The 21142-nt window shown below is 49.5% G+C and overlaps 1 protein-coding gene across 1 annotated transcript in view; it reads left to right on the top strand.

The window, feature by feature from the left end:
- The window catches only part of LOC311369756 (voltage-gated inwardly rectifying potassium channel KCNH7-like), a gene marked incomplete at both ends in the record, with an annotated part of 61889 nt that overhangs the window by 28173 nt on the left and 12574 nt on the right, over window positions 1-21142 (top strand). The window contains 7 exon segments of the mRNA XM_084487964.1: window positions 2197-2408; window positions 8764-9189; window positions 15530-15761; window positions 16155-16322; window positions 18270-18469; window positions 19331-19383; window positions 20286-20290. Coding sequence (XP_084344090.1) covers window positions 2197-2408; window positions 8764-9189; window positions 15530-15761; window positions 16155-16322; window positions 18270-18469; window positions 19331-19383; window positions 20286-20290 — 1296 coding nt within the window.

Below are 21142 nucleotides of genomic sequence, written 5' to 3'. Positions count from 1 at the left end.
CTGCGCTGTGCTCTGTAGATGTGTGTGTAAACATGCTGGTAGTGTGTTGTTCCTGTCAGTACACTCCAGTCTCTTCCCTTGCTGACATTTCCCAGCCTGTCGCCCGCCGCGATTCAAATTAAACACGGAACATGAAGAGCACGCCAGCGTGTGTGCGCCCACTGCACTGTGACCCCCCCACAGCCCCCCAAACAACACCTCTACTGGGAGACACATAGACAGAGGGACAGGTGTACAGGTAGACAGGTAGACACATAGACAGAGGGACAGGTAGACACATAGACAGAGGGACAGGTGTACAGGTAGACAGGTAGACACATAGACAGAGGGACAGGTGTACAGGTAGACACATAGACTGAGGGACAGGTAGACACATAGACAGAGGGACAGGTGTACAGACAGGTAGACTGAGGGACAGGTAGACACATAGACAGAGGGACAGGTGTACAGACAGGTAGACTGAGGGACAGGTAGACACATAGACAGAGGGACAGGTGTACAGGTGGAGAGGCAGACAGATGGACAGGTGGACGATAGACAGACGGAAAGGTGGACAGGTGGACAGGTAGACAGATAGACAGGTAGACAGGGTGACAGATAGACAGGTGTACAGGTAGACAGGGTGACAGATGAATAAACAGGTGGACAGATAGACAGGTAGAGGGATAGACAGGTAGACAGACGCGTAGAGGGATAGACAGGTAGACAGATGGTTAGACAGATAGACAGGTAGACCGACAGTTGGTTAGACAGACAGACAGGTAGACAGACAGACGGTCACACATACAGACGGGAAGACAGATGAACAGGTAGACAGACAGATAAAAGGTGAGACAGACACACAGGGAGACAGACAGACAGACGGTGAGACAGACACAGGGAGACAGACAGACAGACGGTGAGACAGACACACAGGGAGACAGACAGACAGACGGTGAGACAGACACACAGGGAGACAGACAGACAGACGGTGAGACAGACACACAGGGAGACAGACAGACAGACAGTGAGACTGACACAGGGAGACAGACAGACAGACGGTGAGACAGACACACAGGGAGACAGTGAGACTGACACAGGGAGACAGACAGACAGACGGTGAGACAGACACACAGGGAGACAGACAGACAGACGGTGAGACAGACACACAGGGAGACAGACAGACAGACGGTGAGACAGACACACAGGGAGACAGACAGACAGGGAGACAGACAGACAGAGGGTGAGACAGACAGACAGACAGAAGGCGAGACAGGTGCACGGCGTGCCACTGCTACTCTTTGGCCCGCAGGTGTTCCTCGTCACCTCTTAACGAGGAGCCGCGTGCGGGGTCGCCCGGTGACCGCAGCAGGGGCGGCATCACAAGACGCCCGGCCGAGATTCGATTCGTCGGTTGGGGCGGGGGGGGGTCTGTGTTTGTGTGTGTGTGTGTGTGCGTGTGTGTGTGTGCGTGTGTGTGTGTTTTTGTAACCCTTTCCAACAGTAAGGTTTGCTATGTGTTCTGTATTCAGAGGAGCCGACCCGCTTTTGAACACAACACTTACATCACAGCAACGACACAGCTGGTTTACCCTGGTTTACCTGTCACTCTCCCCCGCTGTCTCTCTCTCTCTCTCTCTCACACTCTCACTCCATCTTACTCACTCACTCTCTCTCTCTCCCTCTCTCTCTCTCTCTCTGTCTATCTCTGTCCTCTCCCCTCTCTCCTTTTCGTCTATTTGTCTTTCTTTATCACCTTTGTCTCTATTTCTCTCTCCCCCCTCTCCCCTCTCGCCTCTCTCTCTCTCTCTCTCACTCTTCCCTCTCTCTCCCCCATCACTCACCCCTTTCTTCCCCCCTCTCTGTCTCTTCTCTCTCCATCTCTATCTCTCCCCCCCTCTCTCTATCCCTCTCTCTCCCTCTCTCCCTTCCCTCTCTCTCCCTCTCTCCCTTCCCCCCCCTCTCTCTCTCCCTCCCCCCCTCTCTCTCCCTCCCCCCCTCTCTCTCTCTCTCTCTCCCTCTCTCGCTCTCTCCCTCCCCCCCCTCTCTCTCTCTCTCTCCCCTCTCTCTCTCTCCCCCCTCCTCCCTCTCCCCTCTCTCTCCCTCTCTCGCTCCCTCCCTCCCCCCCCTCTCTCTCTCTCTCTCTCTCCCCTCTCTCTCTCTCCCCCCTCCTCTCTCTCTCTCTCTCTCTCCCCACTCCCCTCCCCTACTCCCCAGGACCCCTGAACCAGATCCGCTCCAGCCTGCTGGGCTCCACGTCAGACTCCAACCTCAACAAGTACAGCGCCATCAACAGGATCCCCCTGATCACGCTCAACTTCTCCGAGGCCAACAACGACCGCCGCTGCCCCTCGCCGCCGTCCTCCGAGAAGACCATCATCGCCCCCAAGGTCAAGAACACGCACAACGTCACCGACAAGGTCACGCAGGTGAGCAACCGCCGCCGCCGTCGGAGGGAAGGGGGGGGGGGGGGGAAACGGCGGGAAATAGCGTTGTGGAACCGTGACACGTTTTTGTGTTTGTAAGTCGGATTTTGTGTGGTCCGTTGTCATTTTTGTGTTTTTGTTAATAGACAATTTTATTAGTAGTTGTTAGAGAATAAGTGAACACTTTGGCTAAAACTAGCAAACTAATGAGTTCTTTTTTTTGTCAATGATGGTATTTTATAATAACAGCAGGGCTTTATAAAAGTCCTGGGAACACAGCTTTGAGGTTCTAGACTGGTGTTGTACTTTGAGGATTTAGGTGACAAAACTACCCTAAAAGTTTCTGAGGAACTTCTCGGAAAAGAATGTTTTTCCCTTTCATCTGGGAAAGTTGGAAAGCACGATTTGTGGATGTTCTTTTTTTTTTTTTTTTGGTGTTTCGGATGGAGCGCACTCAAAAAAAGACAAGATTTAAGAGTTCAGCGCAACAAGGGAGAACATTTTTCAAAGTGGTGTCATGTCTTTAATCTGTGTGAGTTATGATCAAGAACAGAATGGGGAATTCACGAGGAGGTTGTTTCTGATTGGAGGATGATAGATGGATAACCAAGCGTTCGGGTGATAAGGGGGTTGGCCGTAGACATGACCTACAGTTTTCTTCCATTAATGAAAATTACTTTTTGAAGCTGAGAGTATAGTGAAACTTAGCAAACGGACTGCATTGATATAGCTCTTTTCTAACCTGTGGACACTCAAAGTGCTTCATAATATTGCATATCGCGAGCCGGGGATTCGAACTAGCAACCTTCCGGTCTACCAGTCTACCAGTAAGATTGTAAGGCTAATCACGACGCCGCAGGCTACACCACTTGTCCCTGAATGAGATGTAAAGGAGAAAAATATCACTACAGGGCTCTTTGAATGAAAGCATCTGCTAAATCAATGGATCGTCTGGTGGATCTTCCTCTTCATCCATGTACCCATCTTTTTTTCCACCATCACAAGCACAAGACATTTTGGGGAGGGCAAAAAAATGAATGCATGTTATTTGGTGCAAATACTAACACCTTTAGCAAATACTAAAGGTGTTTTATGTTATCCATTGGAAAGCATGCATGTAAGCATTACGATTCATCCTCTTTCTACACAGGTGATATTCAAACCCCGCACATTTTATGTTGGAAAATAATTTTCCATCTGTACATAACCAACATAAAAACAACTAAAAGATAATTTTTTTACATGTTATAAGGACCCCCCTGCATTCGCTGAGCTAAATAACTATTAATTAGTTCATCACTTGCTCAACTGTCACAGCTTCGTCTTCACAAAAAACAAGCTGTCATGAATTCCCATCATGCACCTCTCTCCCCACCACCAGTGTACCCGAGCCCTTCTTCCCCCGTTTGATGAAAAAGTCCCACAGTCCCCTTGTTGCCGCGGCGCCGGATATTAAAAAATCAACAACACAACCGAACGCCAACCCCCGCCATCCCCCTTCCTCCTCCCCCCTCCTCCTCCCCCCCTCCCCAGGTGCACTGCCTCGTCTCGCCCGCCCCCTCCCCCCCTCCCCCTCCCCCGGCCACCAGCCATGGCGGGGGTTATTAGCACTGGGGGAAAATGAGCCATTCATGGCCCGGGCGAAAAAGGATAGTCACCGCCGCCGTGCTATTTTAAACCCAGCCTTCTGAATTATTCATCGGCACTCAGTCCCCCTCACCACGTCCATCAAACCGTTGCCTGGGAACCCCTCTCCCCCCCCCCCACCGACTGCCACCGGTGGATACCCTGCTGTGAAGGAGGGGGGCTTTCGTTCACTCATGGAGCTGAGAGGAGTGGATGACGATGAGTTCCTTTTTAAAAGGGAATTCATGAGCACAGGAAACGACGGGTAATTACTCAGTACCCGTTGGATAGAAAAAAAGATCTATGGAGGTTTGATTGATTGATTTTATTTGACAGTTTTTGATATGAAATATGAAACGGCACTCATGCTGTGTCATACATTAGAACGTGGGAGGACACAATGAAGCCCAAAGGCTTGGTTTCCATTGCGGTCCCTTGCATTAAGATATACATTCATCAAAAAAAAACGGCAGAACATCAGACTAGAACTCTGGAAAGTCAAACTAAACGAACTACACCAAACGTCCCTGAAACAGACAACAGAGACAGATACTTAGTCTTCCTCCCCGAAGGAAATTCCGAAGGTAATTCAAGGTTATACAAACCCCAACCCCCCCCACACCAAAAAAAAACAACCGACACCTCGATACCACGACAAATGATGATGGAACGCAAACACGGGTCACCCTCGCAGGGTCACGCGCGCCGGTCAGCCGACCGGACACTGGCGTCACACCTCGTGCTGTCTCCCACGACGACCGCGTCACGCGTGATTAACAAGAAACGGAATCCCCCGGGGTTGGTTTCCGTCTGGCAGACGGCCAGTGCCGTCTCTCTACTGTTACAGGAGCAGGGGTCAGGGGTCACTCTCTGAGAGATGGATACGGTGGCACTGTTGTGAGGACTGAGTGTGTGTGCGCGTGTGTGTGTGTGTGCGTGAGAGAGAGTGTGTGTGTGTGAGGGTAGGGCTGGAACCGAACAATCGGGGATCGATGATGTACTTTAATTCGTGGTGAATGAATGAATCACGCTGAATATTAAACGTCTTGAAACAATAGCCAATGTCGTTATGGGCTAACCAGAACTCAGAGTTAATGTGCGGTGCGAAATGAGCCTTCTGCTCATTATGGCACACAGTTCGGTTCGCATGGTCAATGCGCACGGAGCCATGGAGCTCACGGAGGGATTAGAAACACCCCTCATCAGCCCCGGGAGAAGTACCCGGAAAGGTCAGCAATAGCGTCATTTGCATGGCATTGTCATAAGACAAACAGTGTCACATCGTTCAGCCCCCAGATTACACTCTCCCGTTGTAGTGCTTTGTGGGGACTCCTAGGGTAGCTAGCTTGAGGTTGAAAGTGTCAAGACTCAGTTTCGGAGAAAACTATTTTTCTTCAAGACACGCCTCTACACGTAGAACCTCCGTTGGAAAAAGGTAGCTAGGTCGTAGCGTGCATGTTAGCGCGGGCGTTGCTAGGTCCCCCCCTCCCGCGCGATGCGGCGGCCCTCAGGGCACGCCGCGAGGTCCCATGTGATTCATGGGAAACACAAAACAACACTCTAGATTTATAAATAATAGCCCAGGCTCTCTTACGGCGCACACGCCCGCCTGAGAACCGGAGAAGGGAGAAAGCGAACCCTCATTTGCATAACATTTGAGTCCCGGCCAAAGATGAAACAAGTCTTCCATTATCCACCACGTGCGAGAGAACGCGAGAGAGAGAGGGAGCCAAGCTGCGCAGGGACGAGAGATGGCTACAGTAGGTGTGTTTTAATAATTAAAAGCCGATCATTTATTTAGAAACAGAATTTGCCAAAGCACACATTGGGCTGCGGCTGTAACTCTGCCAACCAACCAGCTCATGCCCGGGATTACCCAGCATGCATCGAGGGGAAGTTTCCATTTGTGAAGCCGAGAGCTGCTTGTCCGGGTTTGAGGCCGTGCGTGACTGTATTGGTCTTGGTGCCTTGGTCTTCATTTTGACGCTCATTTGTGTAATGCTGCAGTGTGAGATCAGGCCTTGATTGGGCAGGTCCCCACTGTCTGGGGGCTGTGTGTGTGTGTGTGTCGTGTGTGTGTTTGTGTGTGTGTGTGTGTCGTGTGTGTGTGTCTGTTGATGGGTTTGATTGCATGTGTATCGATTTTAGTCCCCTATGTCTGCTTTTGAGAGAGCATTTGTGTGTGAATGATGAGAATGTGTTCATTGAAATGCATTTTCATTTATATTCTAAAGTAATTTAGCTGTACACTTGTAGAAATCTCTAAGGTCGTAACAAATGTTTGACATTTTACACAATTTTACACAACAAACAATTCAACAGTTCCAACAAAAGTTGAAAGTTAAAAGTCAAAAATATGACGACGTATGAATATAAAAAGTGTGATGGTAATTTTAAATATTCTAACCGTCATTTTCAACATTCCGACCCTTATTTGAACGCTCATGGCAAGTTCTTTGAAATCTCAGCAAGGATTAAAAAAATTAATTAAAAAAAAACGTTCCAGCGCTGAAATCCCACGTCAGTTCATTGAAATCTGACGACAGCCGGTCGTAAATCTTTGAAATGTCACCGCGGTTCCCTGACATCAAACAGCCCCGTTGCATCGCAACCCACCACCACCACCACCACCACCACCGCCACCGCCACCCTGGCACTTATCGAACTCGTTGCCTCTGCTTTGATTCATAAGTGGCCACGTCTCTCCTCTGGCCTCTTAGGTCATTTCAGAACTTCCTCCTAAGGTTGCAGCGCTCTGACCCCCATACTCGGCCGTGCCGGTCCTTGGTTTGTTTTCTAATAAGCAATTCCCTTCCCAAGGTGTGAGACAGCCTTCCCGTCGCCCCCCTTCCCTGATTCCTTCCACCCCTCTGGCCCTCCTCCGCCCCCCCCCACAACCAATCATCTCGTTCACGGCGGTTACCACGGTGATCAGAGGTTTGAGAACGGAGGCCGGTGATTGAGACTTCACACACGCCTCTCTCATTTGGCTCTGTCGTTTGTTGATGTCTCTCTCTCTCTCTCTCCCTTCTTCCCTCTCTCACACTCTCTGTCTCACTCGCTCTCTCTCTCTCTGTCTGTCTCTGTCTTTCTCGCTCTCTTACTCTCTCAATCTCTCTATCTGTCTCTTTCTCTCCCTCTCTCAATCTTTCTATCTGTCTCCCTCTGTCACTCTCTCAATCTCTCTTTCTGTCTCTCTCTCGCACTCTCTCAATCTCTCTGTCTCTCTCTCGCACTCTCTCAATCTCTCTATCTGTCTCTCTCTCCCTCTAATTCTCCCCATCTCCTCTTGCTCTTTACTCTCTCTATCCCTCTTGTCACCTTCTCTTCACCTATCTCTACTTGTTGCTCCCTCTCTCTCTTCTATCTTCTATCTTCTATCTACCCTCTTCCTCTTCCTCTCTCCATCTCTCTTCTATTTATATCTCTCCCTCCTTAACTCCGTCTCTATCTCCTCTTCCTCCCCCACCTCCTGCTCTCTCTCTCTCTCTCTCTCTCTCTCTCTCTCTCTCTCTCTCTCTCTCTCTCTCTCTCTCTGATCATGGTGTGAAAGTGTCAGGTAACCACAAGGGCCCCAGGCCCCCTGTATTACCACCGCTGGATAGCTGTGTCGATTACCATTGCGATAGGGACGCCCTGCACACACACAGAAGCATCGGACACGAACACGAATCCGAGTTTGTGACAGAAAATCTAAACCCTGCATTCCGATTTCCGAACCTAGACATGAAATTGAGATAATCCGTGCAAAAAAAAACAAATTGATATGAAAATAATACTAATAAAAAAAAGCTTTTATAATTATAATTAACAAATCCAGCAAAGTCGTCGCGTAATTCCAAATGATTCCTAGGCGTTCCGTGCCGACAACTTTTCGTCACACACTTCAGGCCCGAGGTTTCACAAATGAGCTGATTAGAGCTTGTTAGCTTAATGAAGTTATTCACGGGCAAGTGTGAAGGCTGCGGGAGTCGTGTCCTGTCTAGGCACAGTGTTTCCCACGACGAGTCCCCCCCCCCCCCCCCTAAAGCTAGGGGTAAGACGTGTGATGTGCCGTATGCACTGAATCAAATACATTGGTCGAGGCGTTCGCCGTGGGCCTGTTCAAACCACTCCGTTCCAAGGCGTTATCGGCTGTTTATTTGATTCTCTGCCTGTGTCGTTGCGTGTGTACATGGCGTGTGGCGTTTCCTGAGGTGCGTGTATGTCGGCGGCTATCGGGAATCTCTTGCAAAATACAAACCTGAATAAATGAAGGTCAGACACACATAAAAAAATAAAAAAATTGACTATCTGTCAAGCACCATTTAAATAGCAATTTCTCTTTGTGGATTAGTGAAGTGTTATCTTATCTCTTATCTCAGATAAACATCCCACTGAATACTCCCCCTTGTCCTCATCTCCCCCGCCTCAAAATCCTTCCTTCCTCTCCTCTTCCTACTCCACCTCCTCCCTCCTCTTCCTCCGTCTCCTCCTCCGCCTTCCTCCACCTCCCCCTTCCGCTACTTCCGCCATATCCTCCCCTTCCTCCTTCCTGTTCCCCCATGAACCCCTCCTTCCTCCACCACCACCTCCTCCTTCCTCCCATCTCCTCCTCCACCTCCACCACCTCCTTCCTCCCCCTCCTCCACTTCCTCCTACTCCTCCTCCTCCTCCCTCTCCTTCCTCCTCCATCCCCTCCTCCCTCTCCTTCCTCCTCCACCCCCCCCCCCCCCCCCCCCCCTCCGTCCAGGTGCTGTCGCTGGGCGCCGACGTGCTGCCCGAGTACAAGCTCCAGACGCCCCGCATGGACAAGTGGACCATCCTGCACTACAGCCCCTTCAAGGCGGTGTGGGACTGGCTCATCCTGCTGCTGGTCATCTACACCGCCATCTTCACGCCGTACTCGGCCGCCTTCCTGCTCAACGACCTGGAGGAGCAGCGGCGGCGCGAGTGCGGCTACTCGTGCTCGCCGCTCAACGTGGTGGACCTGATGGTGGACATCATGTTCATCGTGGACATCCTGATCAACTTCCGCACCACCTACGTGAACGTCAACGAGGAGGTGGTGAGCCACCCAGCGCGCATCGCCATCCACTACTTCAAGGGCTGGTTCCTCATCGACATGGTGGCCGCCATCCCCTTCGACCTGCTCATCTTCGGCTCGGGCTCCGACGAGGTGAGGGGTGGTGGGGGTGGGGAGGGGGGGCGGCCGTTTTGGGGTTTTTTTACGGGGGGGATGAAATGTGAAGAAAGAATATACGTACATATGAAATATTCTAAATAAAAAGTGGAGGTGTGCCCATGATTAGAAACATTCCTGTGTAGGTCGGAGTGTGTGTTTGTGTTTATATTTCTGGAGACAATATTGGTTGGCGGTGACAAGATGACAAGGCCAAGGGGCCGGGCTTGTGTGTGTGAGTCGGTTGGTGTGTGTGTGTGTGTGTGTGTGTGTGTGGTCATCTTTGGCTCAGGGGTCATACGAGTTGGGAACGGGTTGACTAATGTTCTGTGGGTAGGTTGGTTGGTGTGTGGCACTAATCAATCATTTCCGTTGAATGAATTGAACCTTAATCAATTCACGTCGTGGCGTTATTAAGTAGACTGTCGCCCAGAGCTACTCACAGCCAGGAGCAGGTCCTACCGGTTTAGACTGCGGACACCGGGGATTGAACCCGGAACCTTCCGTCTGCTAGTGAAACACGGTCGCCCCTAGTAGACAATCGGGCCTATTATCATACGCTCAGGGACACGTCTGGGCCGAGCTGCGAGCGGTGACACAGCTGGCGGGGGAATATCTCAGCGACACATTAAATACTTTTATGGATCGTCCTTCAAGACACAGGTCGATTTTAATATGTGATAAAAACAGACCACGGTGCCACGGAAAATCCAATCTAAGTTGGCCAACAATGTGTGTGATGTAACACACCAGCCAGACATTTGATGTAGCTGCCCGACCGCGCGTGTGTCTTCATTTGAATTTGAATGTGTGTGAACCTTGAGCGCCTTTGTCCGTGTGTGCGTACACACGCTTTTTTTGTGTGCGTGTGCATCTTGTTTGCACGTGTGTGTAACTGCTCAGCTGTCAGTGTGTGTGTGTGTGTGTGTGTGTGTGTGTGTGTGTGTGTGTGTGTGTTCATGTGTGTGGTGTAGCTGAGTCATTACGGGGCCCTTTGTGAGGTGAGATGAGGGGCCTTAGGGGAGCCGAGCTGGCACTTGAGTGACAGCTGGTACGAGCGGTCTCGACGGCCGAATGTCGCCGCGGTAACACTCATGTACACGGGTGTATGTCAGCGCCCCTCATTATGGGGCCCTGAATATGTGACATTCTCAAAGTGGTGTGTATCTGGTTCTCTCTGGTTGAGATGGACGGTCCTCAGGTCCCCATTTTACACCACCATAGGAGTGTGAGGACGGTCCCCACTAGACAGGACCATAGGAGTGTGAGGACGGTCCCCACTAGACAGGACCATAGGAGTGTGAGGACGGTCCCCACTAGACAGGACCATAGGAGTGTGAAGACGGTCCTCACTAGACAGGACCATAGGAGTGTGAAGACGGTCCCCACTAGACAGGACCATAGGAGTGTGAGGACAGTCCCCACTAGACAGGACCATAGGAGTGTGAAGACGGTCCTCACTAGACAGGACCATAGGAGTGTGAAGACGGTCCCCACTAGACAGGACCATAGGAGTGTGAGGACAGTCCCCACTAGACAGGACCATAGGAGTGTGAAGACGGTCCCCACTAGACAGGACCATAGGAGTGTGAGGACGGTCCCCACTAGACAGGGCTATAAGAGTGTGAGGACGGCCCTCACTAGACAGGACCATAGGAGTGTGAGGACGGTCCTCACTAGACAGGACCATAGGAGTGTGAGGACGGTCCCCACTAGTCAGGACCATAGGAGTGTGAGGACGGTCCCCACTAGACAGGACCATAGGAGTGTGAGGACAGTCCCCACTAGACAGGACCATAGGAGTGTGAGGACAGTCCCCACTAGACAGGACCATAGGAGTGTGAGGACGGTCCCCACTAGACAGGACCATAGGAGTGTGAGGACGCTCCCCACTAGACAGGACCATAGGAGTGTGAGGACGGTCCTCAGTAGACAGGACCACCATAGGAGTGTGAGGACAGTCCTCACTAGACAGGGCTATAGGAGTGTGAGGACGGTCCCCACTAGACAGGACCATAGGAATTTGAGGACAGTCCCAACAATTATTTTGTAATTTATTCACGTTTGTTCTTGACGTCCGATGGGTATAAAACTCTGGTTTTATTAGTCGGGACCAATGGAACAATTTACAATTTACTCCACCACCACCATAGGATAATTAGCATGGATCACGACGTCTCTGACACAGATTCGGCTTCCAATCATGACTCATGATGGAGATTGACTGAAATTACTGTTGAGGCCAAGTTCATTCGGGATATAGCATGAAGCTGTGATCAAAAAAAAAAGAAAAGGTTTTCACCCAGTCCCGGCTATCTGACTGTCTAAGCGGGTAATTTAATTGAAATAACCTTTCAGAAGAAGTCCTGCTGTCATGAGTGACACGCACGATAAAGGGTGAATCTTGACAGCATCGGCACAACTTTCCCTTGGGGGCCGGGCGTCTGCGCGCTACGCCGCCGACCCCACCTTGTCACAGCTTGAGCACTCTGCCATTTTACCCCCGTGTAATATCGGAGGCTTTTTCCCTTCTTTTTTTTTTCTTTTTTTTTTGGCGGCAGAGACACAGGAGACTATTTTTAAACATAATCCCGTGCACCTTTTCGGTTGCCTGGGAAACCGTCTTCTTCCGTGAGATTTTTTCGCTGATGTCATCAGTGCCCAAGTGGGCCCCTGGGCTCTACTCATGGTAGAGATGATTTTCTGAAGGTTTATATTCATGTGGAGGGGCCCGATTCTAGGGCCCCCCCCCCCCCCCACCGGACTCACCAGCGCCGCAGATGATGAGTCGAACAAAAATAATTCTGCGGTGGCTAATTTACAAACGGCCACTCCTTACGGTGGCTGTATTTTCATACGGAGGCCTCTGTGATCACAGTGCAGGCCATTTGCCTGCTCGCCCACCCCCCCCCCCCCCCTCCCTCACCAGACAGCCAGGATCGTCTGCAGAGTCTCTTGTCGTGTGGAGATTGCAAATCTTTTCATCTCTGTGCTGATATTCCACCCGAAGAATTGAAATGAGTCTTCCTTGTCTCCGGTGTGGTCTGTGGTGAATAAACACAAAGATACCCCATGATTACCCCTGGGCCGGGCCACTTAAGTAATCCCACTTTCAGCAACGGAGAGTCATTTTTACAATGGATTTTGCACTGTTCAACCTATATTTTATATATATACTGTACATATTATACCACCAGGTGTGAGTGTGATTAGCCGATGCAAGCCGTTTTTAAAATCTGCCTCTTCTGACATCACAAGTGGGCGTGTCCACCTAGACGTGTGACGGATAGATGAGCAACGTTTGCTACGGTCCACTGGACGGGCCGGTGGACCGATCCATCCAGCACACATCTAGGTGGACACGCCCACTTGTGATGTCAGAACAGGCAGATCATCCGTAACGGCTAATCGCACTCACACCCGGCGGTATAATACATCACCTTTAACAAACAAAAAAAGACATCTTTTGATATTGAGTTCTGCCTTTATCCTGAGTTTAACCGTGACAAGAAAAGGGACGAGACATCCACTTGAGATCCGGGGCAGAACGGAGGTGGACGGCGTACAGTACACAGCCGTTCACAGACGTTCGACGCGGTCACCGCTCAGAAGAACACGCAAAAAGTGTACGAAGTGTGGAGCGCACGGCGTGCAGCAGCTCAGCGGGTTTTAACCACACAAACAAACCCGCCACTTGTGTCCCCGCTGTAACCGGGAGGCTGGCGAACGCTACGCAGAGGCCGATATTTACAACTCCAGTCGTCGAGCTTTGATCCACAGGTGTCCCGGGTGATTCTAGACACAGCTAGTCGAGCTGTGTCCACTAGGGGTTCAGTGCTGCGTTGCTCAGGGAGGCCCGCGCGTTAAGACTGTGGGGTTTTGATCCCCGGAGCCTCTGAGCCGAGCGTCCGAACCCTTACTGACTGTCCTGCCTCCGAAAGGCTTCAAAGTTTACAGCGAAAAGTATTTAATCAGGAGGGCTGTTCCGACTCTGAGATGGTTCAAAGAGATATATCATCATATCTAACCCTAATGGGAGGCATTAGGGTGGAGGCAACCAGCCCCGAACTGGTATTAAACTCAATTTATTGCAGGCTTGGATTTGAATCGACATTATACCGCAGAAGGTCTACTCCGCTCAGGGCTGTCTGTCTGCAACACGCATGTCTGTCTGCTCTAGCAGTCAGACAGCCTATAGTATCTCATCGACATTACACAAAGGCACAAGACTTTGAGATACATGTTGTTTACGTGCGACTCAGTCTGTCGTTGTGAGTATGTGCCGTGTGTATGTGCCGGCACATGGTAAACATGTGTGGGCATGTCGGAGTGCGAGTATACGCACATCTGTGACTGTGTGTTTGTGTTTGTGTTCGCGTCTATGTGGGCAATGCATGCGTGCGCGTGAGTGTGTCCGTGGGCAATGCATGCATGCACACGCGTGTGTGTGTGTGTTCGTGGGTACGTGTGTGTATCGTAGGCGCAAGAGCACAACTCACTGCCCTCTGTACCCCACCACAACGCCTGGCTTCGACTCACGATCAAATCTCCTTCTTCTCCTTCTTATCTGCGCTCCAGGTGTGCTAGAGGGAGGCGGGGCTATCGCTAGCCAGGTGAGGAAGTGCGGGTGGGTGGGGGGGTGGGGAGGGGGGGGGGTCGTGGGAGATCGTTGTCGTCATGGCCGCTGATTTCTCGGGGGATATTAGCCTGTAATTGTCTGGCGCGCCGGGGAGTGGGGTGGGCTATTAGCGCCCGCTAACACTCGCTTTATTGTGTTTACAGAGGGCCCGGCGGTGATATCATGTCCGTCCGCCTCCCCCCCCTCCTCCCTCCCTCCCCTCCTCCCTCCCTGCTCCCTCCCCCCCCCTCCCTCCTCCCACCACCACCATCGCCACAGTTCCTGCTAACAGCCTGCGCGGTAATTTAGCTCAGCGAGCAAAAGGACAACAGAGGATTAAAGTGCTTTGGATGAGATGGAACAGAAGGAGATAGTGTGTGTGTGTGTGTGTCTGTGTGTGTGTGTGTGTGTGTGTGTCTGTGTGTGTGTGTGTCATGGAGTACCTAATCGTTGTTTATTTTCTCTATTGTTTGGCAGTTAAGTCTGAGAGGTTTATAATTGAATGATGAAGCGCCTCACAGATTTTCCCCACTGTCAATAACCTTTCGCTAATAGATTTACAGTTTAAAACGCGTCCATCAAAATGCCCCACTTACATACAAGTGTTTCCTGTCCCAGTCGGGTGGCGCAAACAGACAACCAAATGTGTCTTTTTAATTGGTCGAGCATCCGTCCGTTTTTTTTTTTTACCTCAGAGGGGATTAGGAACATTTCCGAAAGTTGGTTCGCTTTGTTATGTTGCTTCGCCACGCCCAAAGTTCTGAACGGACGAGGATTTTTTTCATAGAAACACACAGAATGAGTTTTCGTTTGAATTGTCTGTCGCCCAAAGACTTGACAGTTGGGCGTGACCTGACAGTCGACGTGATCCACACGACGTCGTACGAGCGTTCAAACACACTGTGTGCTGTGTCTGTGTCACTATGACGGATTACCTCTGAGGGTAGGATTACCCACAATGCACCTATCCTGAACGCAGCTAATCTTTTCTTTCTCTTTGCTTTTTTGGTCGAAAGTCGAGGCCACGTTTGGGTTTTCTGATGTTGTTCCTGTTGTGTAAGGCGATGTTAGATTCAAAACAGAATGTCGCCTCGAGGGCTAAATAATGAAAAGGTGTGTTTGTTTGTCTGTCTGAGTCGCAGGATAGTCTTGTGGTGTGTAGTGGTGAAAATACTCCAAATTGTCTCTTGTTTTGGTGTCTGTGTAAGACATCCACCCTAAACCCTTTCCTACTGAGTCTTCATTCACCGTAGCTCGGACCCGTGATTCTGAAAGCTTTATTTATTCATTTATTTATTTTAAAAAAATCGAAATCTCTTTTGCAAGAGCCACAAAACAATTCCACCTTCCTTAAAACATCACAAACAGGACAATCACAGAGACACAGATACACCAATCAAAACATTAGGGACGAGGTTGTTAGCCAGGAGCATTTGAACGTCTCTCCAGTAATGGAGGTATCAGATTCCGCTCATTCCGGAGATAAGGTGCATAATCCCTTTACCGCCCATACAGACATGAATCAGACCTGACCGGGAGTAGTACCTTATACGTTTGACTGTAACTTTAAACGGGACAGTATAAAAAACCGAACCGACAAATAAACAGCAAAACGGCAGCGCAAAAAAAAAAACGTCGCTTAGTTAGCCAAAATGCTAACTGTCGTGGTTTACCTTTTTACCGCTTGATTTTGTTCCATCTCCCCGCCCGCCCGCCCAGACCACCACGCTCATCGGTCTCCTGAAGACGGCGCGTCTCCTGCGGCTGGTGCGCGTGGCCCGCAAGCTGGACCGCTACTCCGAGTACGGCGCGGCCGTGCTCATGCTGCTCATGTGCATCTTTGCGCTCATCGCCCATTGGCTGGCCTGCATCTGGTACGCCATCGGCAACGTGGAGAAGCCCTACCTGGAGCACAAGATCGGCTGGCTGGACAACCTGGGCGTGTCCATAGGTGAGCCCGCCCGCCGCCGCCGCCGCGAACGTTTCCACGTTTCAGCGTTTCCGATTAGCGATATAACCCGCATCGTTGACCTTATTACATTTGTGAATGCTGTTCATTCTGTCTGTTATAGTAACGTATGCATTGATAATTTGTGTCAAACCGTGGCGCGACGAAGTGTAGCTCTAAAGTGAGAGCGACGCTAATTAGCGTTAGCTAGTTTTGTTGTTTGTGCGCATCGCCGAGAGTGTGTCACGGATCGTACCAATCGAATCACAGCACGCGTCGCTTAAGGGAATGAGTATTCCGATGGATTTTCATTCGCACAAAAGTGTGAAAAAGTGTCAAAAAAATAATTTGGACTCACTCCCCGCCTTTTTTTTTTTTTTTGTTTTTGGTCCACAGGAAAGAAGTACAACTACAGCGACCCCAGCTCGGGCCCGTCCATCAAGGACAAGTACGTGACGGCGCTGTACTTCACCTTCAGCAGCCTGACCAGTGTGGGCTTCGGGAACGTCTCCCCCAACACCAACTCCGAGAAGATCTTCTCCATCTGCGTCATGCTGATCGGATGTGAGTGGAGAATCGATGTTTAAATGTAATTGTAGGCTGTACACCGTTTGGGTAGAGTGCGATTATCCAAAAAGGTTGTACAATAACACGTCTTAGCATGGGAGGGTCACTCGGGTGGGAATCAAAATCCGTTACCATGGCAGTGTTAATGCCCCGGTCAGGGGTTTGAGTTGAGCTACACTATGTTAACATTTAGGGTTTGATCCGGAATCTTCCGGAATTGTGGTCTTAGAGAGAGAGTAATAACTCTCATCTCCCTTTAAATAGTAACTTCTCATCTTCCTATGAATAGGATGCCAACAGGGAAGGCAAAAAATAGGAGCAACTATGAATAGGGTCTTTCATCAAAAATAGATTCTTTAATCAACCATTTTTTGAAAGCACATCTGCGGACTGAGTTTTGTGAAGCATGAAATGCTAAAATAGGATTTTGATCCATTGTGTTTGTAAGTTTGTTTGAGCCCGGTTACAGGGCATCATTAAATAATTCAGTTGATGATACAACTGTTCCTGTAAGTCTTGGCAATGGAATTCCTCAAAAGACACATTCACACACACTCCTACCTTTCAGTTTGGAGGACAGCCATCAACCGACAGGGACAGAGAGTGGGTGGTGTGAATGTGTTCCAGAATGAGGAAGGTTTCCAAACTGTGCTCTCACCACGGAGAAATGGACACCATCATAATATTCAACTGTTTGCCCTCAAGCTATCTGTTGCATTGACGATTAAGATAAACAGTGAAATGCTAGGGGAAGGGTGTTTGTGTGTTTTGCGAGGTCAACTCCCAGCCAAGACGTACTGAGTTCGAGCCCCGATGTCCCCACCCTTCCCTGTAGGCAGACCTGAGCAAGACGCCCGTGGAATAATAACTCCTACATGCTGCTTAATGACCTCAACTGAATCAACACTTGTTCACCTTCAAGTCGCTTTGAATAAAAGCGTCTGATCAATGACTGAAATAGTCAACGGAAAACGATTGAGCATCATTTAGTTTGTGTACTTTTGGAAGCACAACTTATAAATGTTACGTTTGTATTTTCCGTTTGTATTTTCCGGGCAATGATTAATGATTAATGCAGATCTTTACATAAAGGATGTATGCTAATGATTTGGCTAATCCACGTCACTGAGGAAAAATAAATCAAAGCGAATGTTATTGATAAAGACGACTTCATACAATTACATTTAACACAGTGTGTTACAATAATACCAAATGAAACACATTTATCTTGAAAGGAAAAACTGTCTTTAGTGGGGGAGATTACAATCAACCTTCGTCTCCGGGGACAATTGACTCTACAGTAGACACGGGTATTTCTTTGGCTCCAGCTCCGATCGACTGTGATGGAAACATGACACCTTTGAAGTTCCGGACGTCCGCATGTAAATAGACAGGAACAACATGCCACGGCCATTTTGTTCTTAGAACTGAGTTAGAAATAAGTACTCGAATGAGTAACAGATTTAAAAAAGAGGTAAACAGCTCAACATCCTCACTTGCCTCAATGCTGCTTTCTACTGTTAGCTGACCTTGTTTTCTCCAGTTTACTAACCCTGCTTTCGACCGTTTACCAAACCTATTAATCGGCACCTTCATGGCACAGAACACGACACACCAGAAAAAAAGCAGAAAACCACCCTCGTCTACAGGCAACGGGAAAAGAGTCTATTTTTAGCGGAGGGTTTCCCGCGTTTAACAAACCTGCATATACCCACTAATTCTAACAGAAACCACCGATAGTACCAACGATAGTACCAACGATAGCACCAACGATTGGTACGAGACGAGGCAAGAACGACGCAGACAACAAGGGGCCCCTTTTTAACACCGTCACTCTCCCCTCTCTCTCTCTCTCTCTCTCTCTCTCTCTCTCTCTCTCTCTCTCCCCCTCCCTCCCTCCCTCCCTCCCCCCCCCCCCCCCCCCGTCCTCCCCCTCCACCCCAGCCCTGATGTACGCCAGCATCTTCGGGAACGTGTCGGCCATCATCCAGCGGCTGTACTCGGGCACGGCGCGCTACCACCTGCAGATGCTGCGGGTGAAGGAGTTCATCCGCTTCCACCAGATCCCCAACCCGCTGCGGCAGCGGCTGGAGGAGTACTTCCAGCACGCCTGGAACTACACCAACGGCATCGACATGAACATGGTACATGGGGGGCGCCCACCCCCCCCACCCACCCACCCACCCCCCCACCCCCGGGGGAACCTTCTGGGTGTTGGGGATCTTTTTTTTTTGGACTGTTTTTTTATGTGGGTGGGGGATGTTTTCTCACGGGTTTGCGTTGGGGGGGGGCGAAAATAATAGATCACTTTTTTTGTGTGTGTGTGTTTTAATATTGTGTAGCGAGTCGTAGTGTATTTTAAAAAAAAGTCATCGCTGCGAATATGTTTACAGTTTTTTTACTTAGTTTTGAGGTTTCTATTTGTCCATTGATGGTGGAGGTTTGCTTTTAGTAAAAAAAAAAATAATAATAATAAAAAAAAAAGTCAACAAAAAATAAACACCTAGTTTTAATAGATAAACATGAATGAAAATGGAAACAGAGTTGATAGAAAGCCGCCACCGTCCACGACCGCCGCCCCCCGTCCACGATCAATCCCCTGAGCTCTAAACCTCCCAAGGTCAGCCCATTCGATCGGATTTAAATTCAGCATGATGACTTCTGCTCTCCGCTAATCCCTTCTGCTGGCCAGATTTACATTTTTTTCAATCCAGCGGATTTACCAAGTTTGCGTACCCCCACCCCCCCCCCCCCCCCCCCCTTGACATAATTACACAAAAGAAATAATACCCTCCTTAAGAATCCAGTCGGGGTTAGTTGGTAATTAAACCGCTTTTCTTACTGAAGGATTGTTCTGTCTTTGTGCTCTCGTCTCGTCTAGCTTTTTGTGGCTTCTTGAAAAGAAAAAAAGAAAAAAAAAACTGCATCTTGTTTTTTGCAATATTGTGTTGATTCTGACTCTGGCTTCTCCCCCCTCCCCCTTTGTGCTGTGATACTCATCTAAGTTTGTCTCTTCCATGTCTGCCTCGTATCAAAACGGAATGGGTCGACCGCTCTGGTAAGCGCAGGAGGTACTGCTGTGAACAGCCCCTAATGTCTCTGATGAAATGACGCTGTGTGTAGACGTGATGGACAGTGTGTGTGTGTGGCGCGGGGGCTTTTTGACCGCCGATAGACGTTAGCTCAGCCTTGCTTCGTCCAACGCTAGTCGTAGGGGTGGGGGGGGGGGGGGGGGGGGGTTTACGCGGTGTTAGCCGGTAGAATGAGTGCCTTGGTGTGGGAGGGCTTGTTTGCGGCCGTTTGTTTTTTTTCTACCCTTAGACACTCGTTGGGTTTCACACAGTGTGTGTTTTGTCCTCCGGTGCATGCAGGCCAGACTCTCTCTCTCTCTATCCTTCTCGCTCTCTCCCTCTCTATCCTTCTCTCTCTCTCTCTCTTGCGCTCTCTTCCTCTCTCCCTCTCTCCTTCTCCCTCTCTCTCTCTCCCTCGCTCTCTCTCTTGCTCTCTCATTCTCTATTTCTCTCTCTCTCTCTTGCTCTCTCATTCTCTATTTCTCTCTCCCCCTCTCTCTCTCTCTCTCTCTCACTCTCTCTCTCTCCCTCGCTCTCTCTCTCTATCTGTCTCTCTCTCTTGCTCTCTCGTTCTCAGTCTCTCTCTCTCTATCTTTCTCTCTCTCTTGCTCTCTCTCTCTTGCTCTCTCGCTCTCTCTCTTGCATGTTTTTTGCATGAAATCTGTGTATTCAAAACACTCTCTCACACACACACACACACACACACACACCCATACACCCACAACACCACGATGACAACCAGAGAGAGAGTGAATCACGCCTGTGGATGTGGGCGCATGCAGTCTCGCCTGCCGCTGCCAAACACATCCCCCCACACCCCCGTCCCCCCCGTCCCCCCGTCCCCCATCTCCCCCCGTCCCCCGTCCCCCATCCCTCCCCCCCCCTATAGGGAGGGTCTGTGGAGGCCCCCTGCACTTGCCAAATGTCGTTCTATCTTTCCTTTCCAAATCTTCACAAACACTCTCGATTATTTACTCATTTTATATGGATTTAGTTATTTTAGTCTTTTTAGTTCATTTATTTTTTAAACGGCTTCCAGGGCCCGACCGGACAGCGTAATAGCCTCGCTAGGAAATGTGTGCCAGCTGAACTCCCCACGTGCTAACAGGCGGCGCAGACGCCAAAGTGTGTTTTTGTTGTTCCAGCGTTGGGCCTTCGTGTGTGTGTGTCCGTCAGTCTTAAGCTTTTCCTCCAGTCTTCTCTGTTTTTCAAAGTATTTTTTTTCTCTATCTCCTCTTCATGCCTTATACTATTTATATCTTATGTAAAGTCCCGTCATTTGTTTTTCCACCTCGTGTACCTCAAGGGTAAGTGTACACTTTAACTTAATCCCTCACTTCCTTTGTTGTTAAGCAAAGCTTTGGATTCTAAATACCTTTGCCCTAATGCTGTAATCATTTATTTAGTATTGATGGCGATACCTTGAACTAGCAGGCTTAATCTGTTCCGAGGTAAGTCCCTAGGGCCGGCTAAGTCCTGGCTAATTTGGACGGCAAAAATGCAAAGCAGAATTCCTTTAGCTTAGTAATTGAAATGTGTTTCTTTGTGCCAAGATATGTTCTATCTTATTTAGCAGAGCAAATTTAGACCCCACTGAACGAGCGCCAAAACAACACATATTTGACACCAAACAATAATATATTTTGAAGATCTTGTGTCGTCGTTTATGGCAATCCTGTGAAATGTTCAGTCTTGTATGTTCAGTCTTGTCCCAGCATGTCCTACTGCCAAAAATATCCCCCCACC

The sequence above is a fragment of the Micromesistius poutassou genome (genome assembly GCF_964030765.1).
Source record: "Micromesistius poutassou genome assembly, chromosome: 24".
Taxonomy (NCBI): Eukaryota; Metazoa; Chordata; class Actinopteri; order Gadiformes; family Gadidae; genus Micromesistius; species Micromesistius poutassou.
The sequence above is the reverse complement of the archived record's forward strand: the minus strand, read 5'-3'. Positions and strand labels throughout refer to the sequence as shown.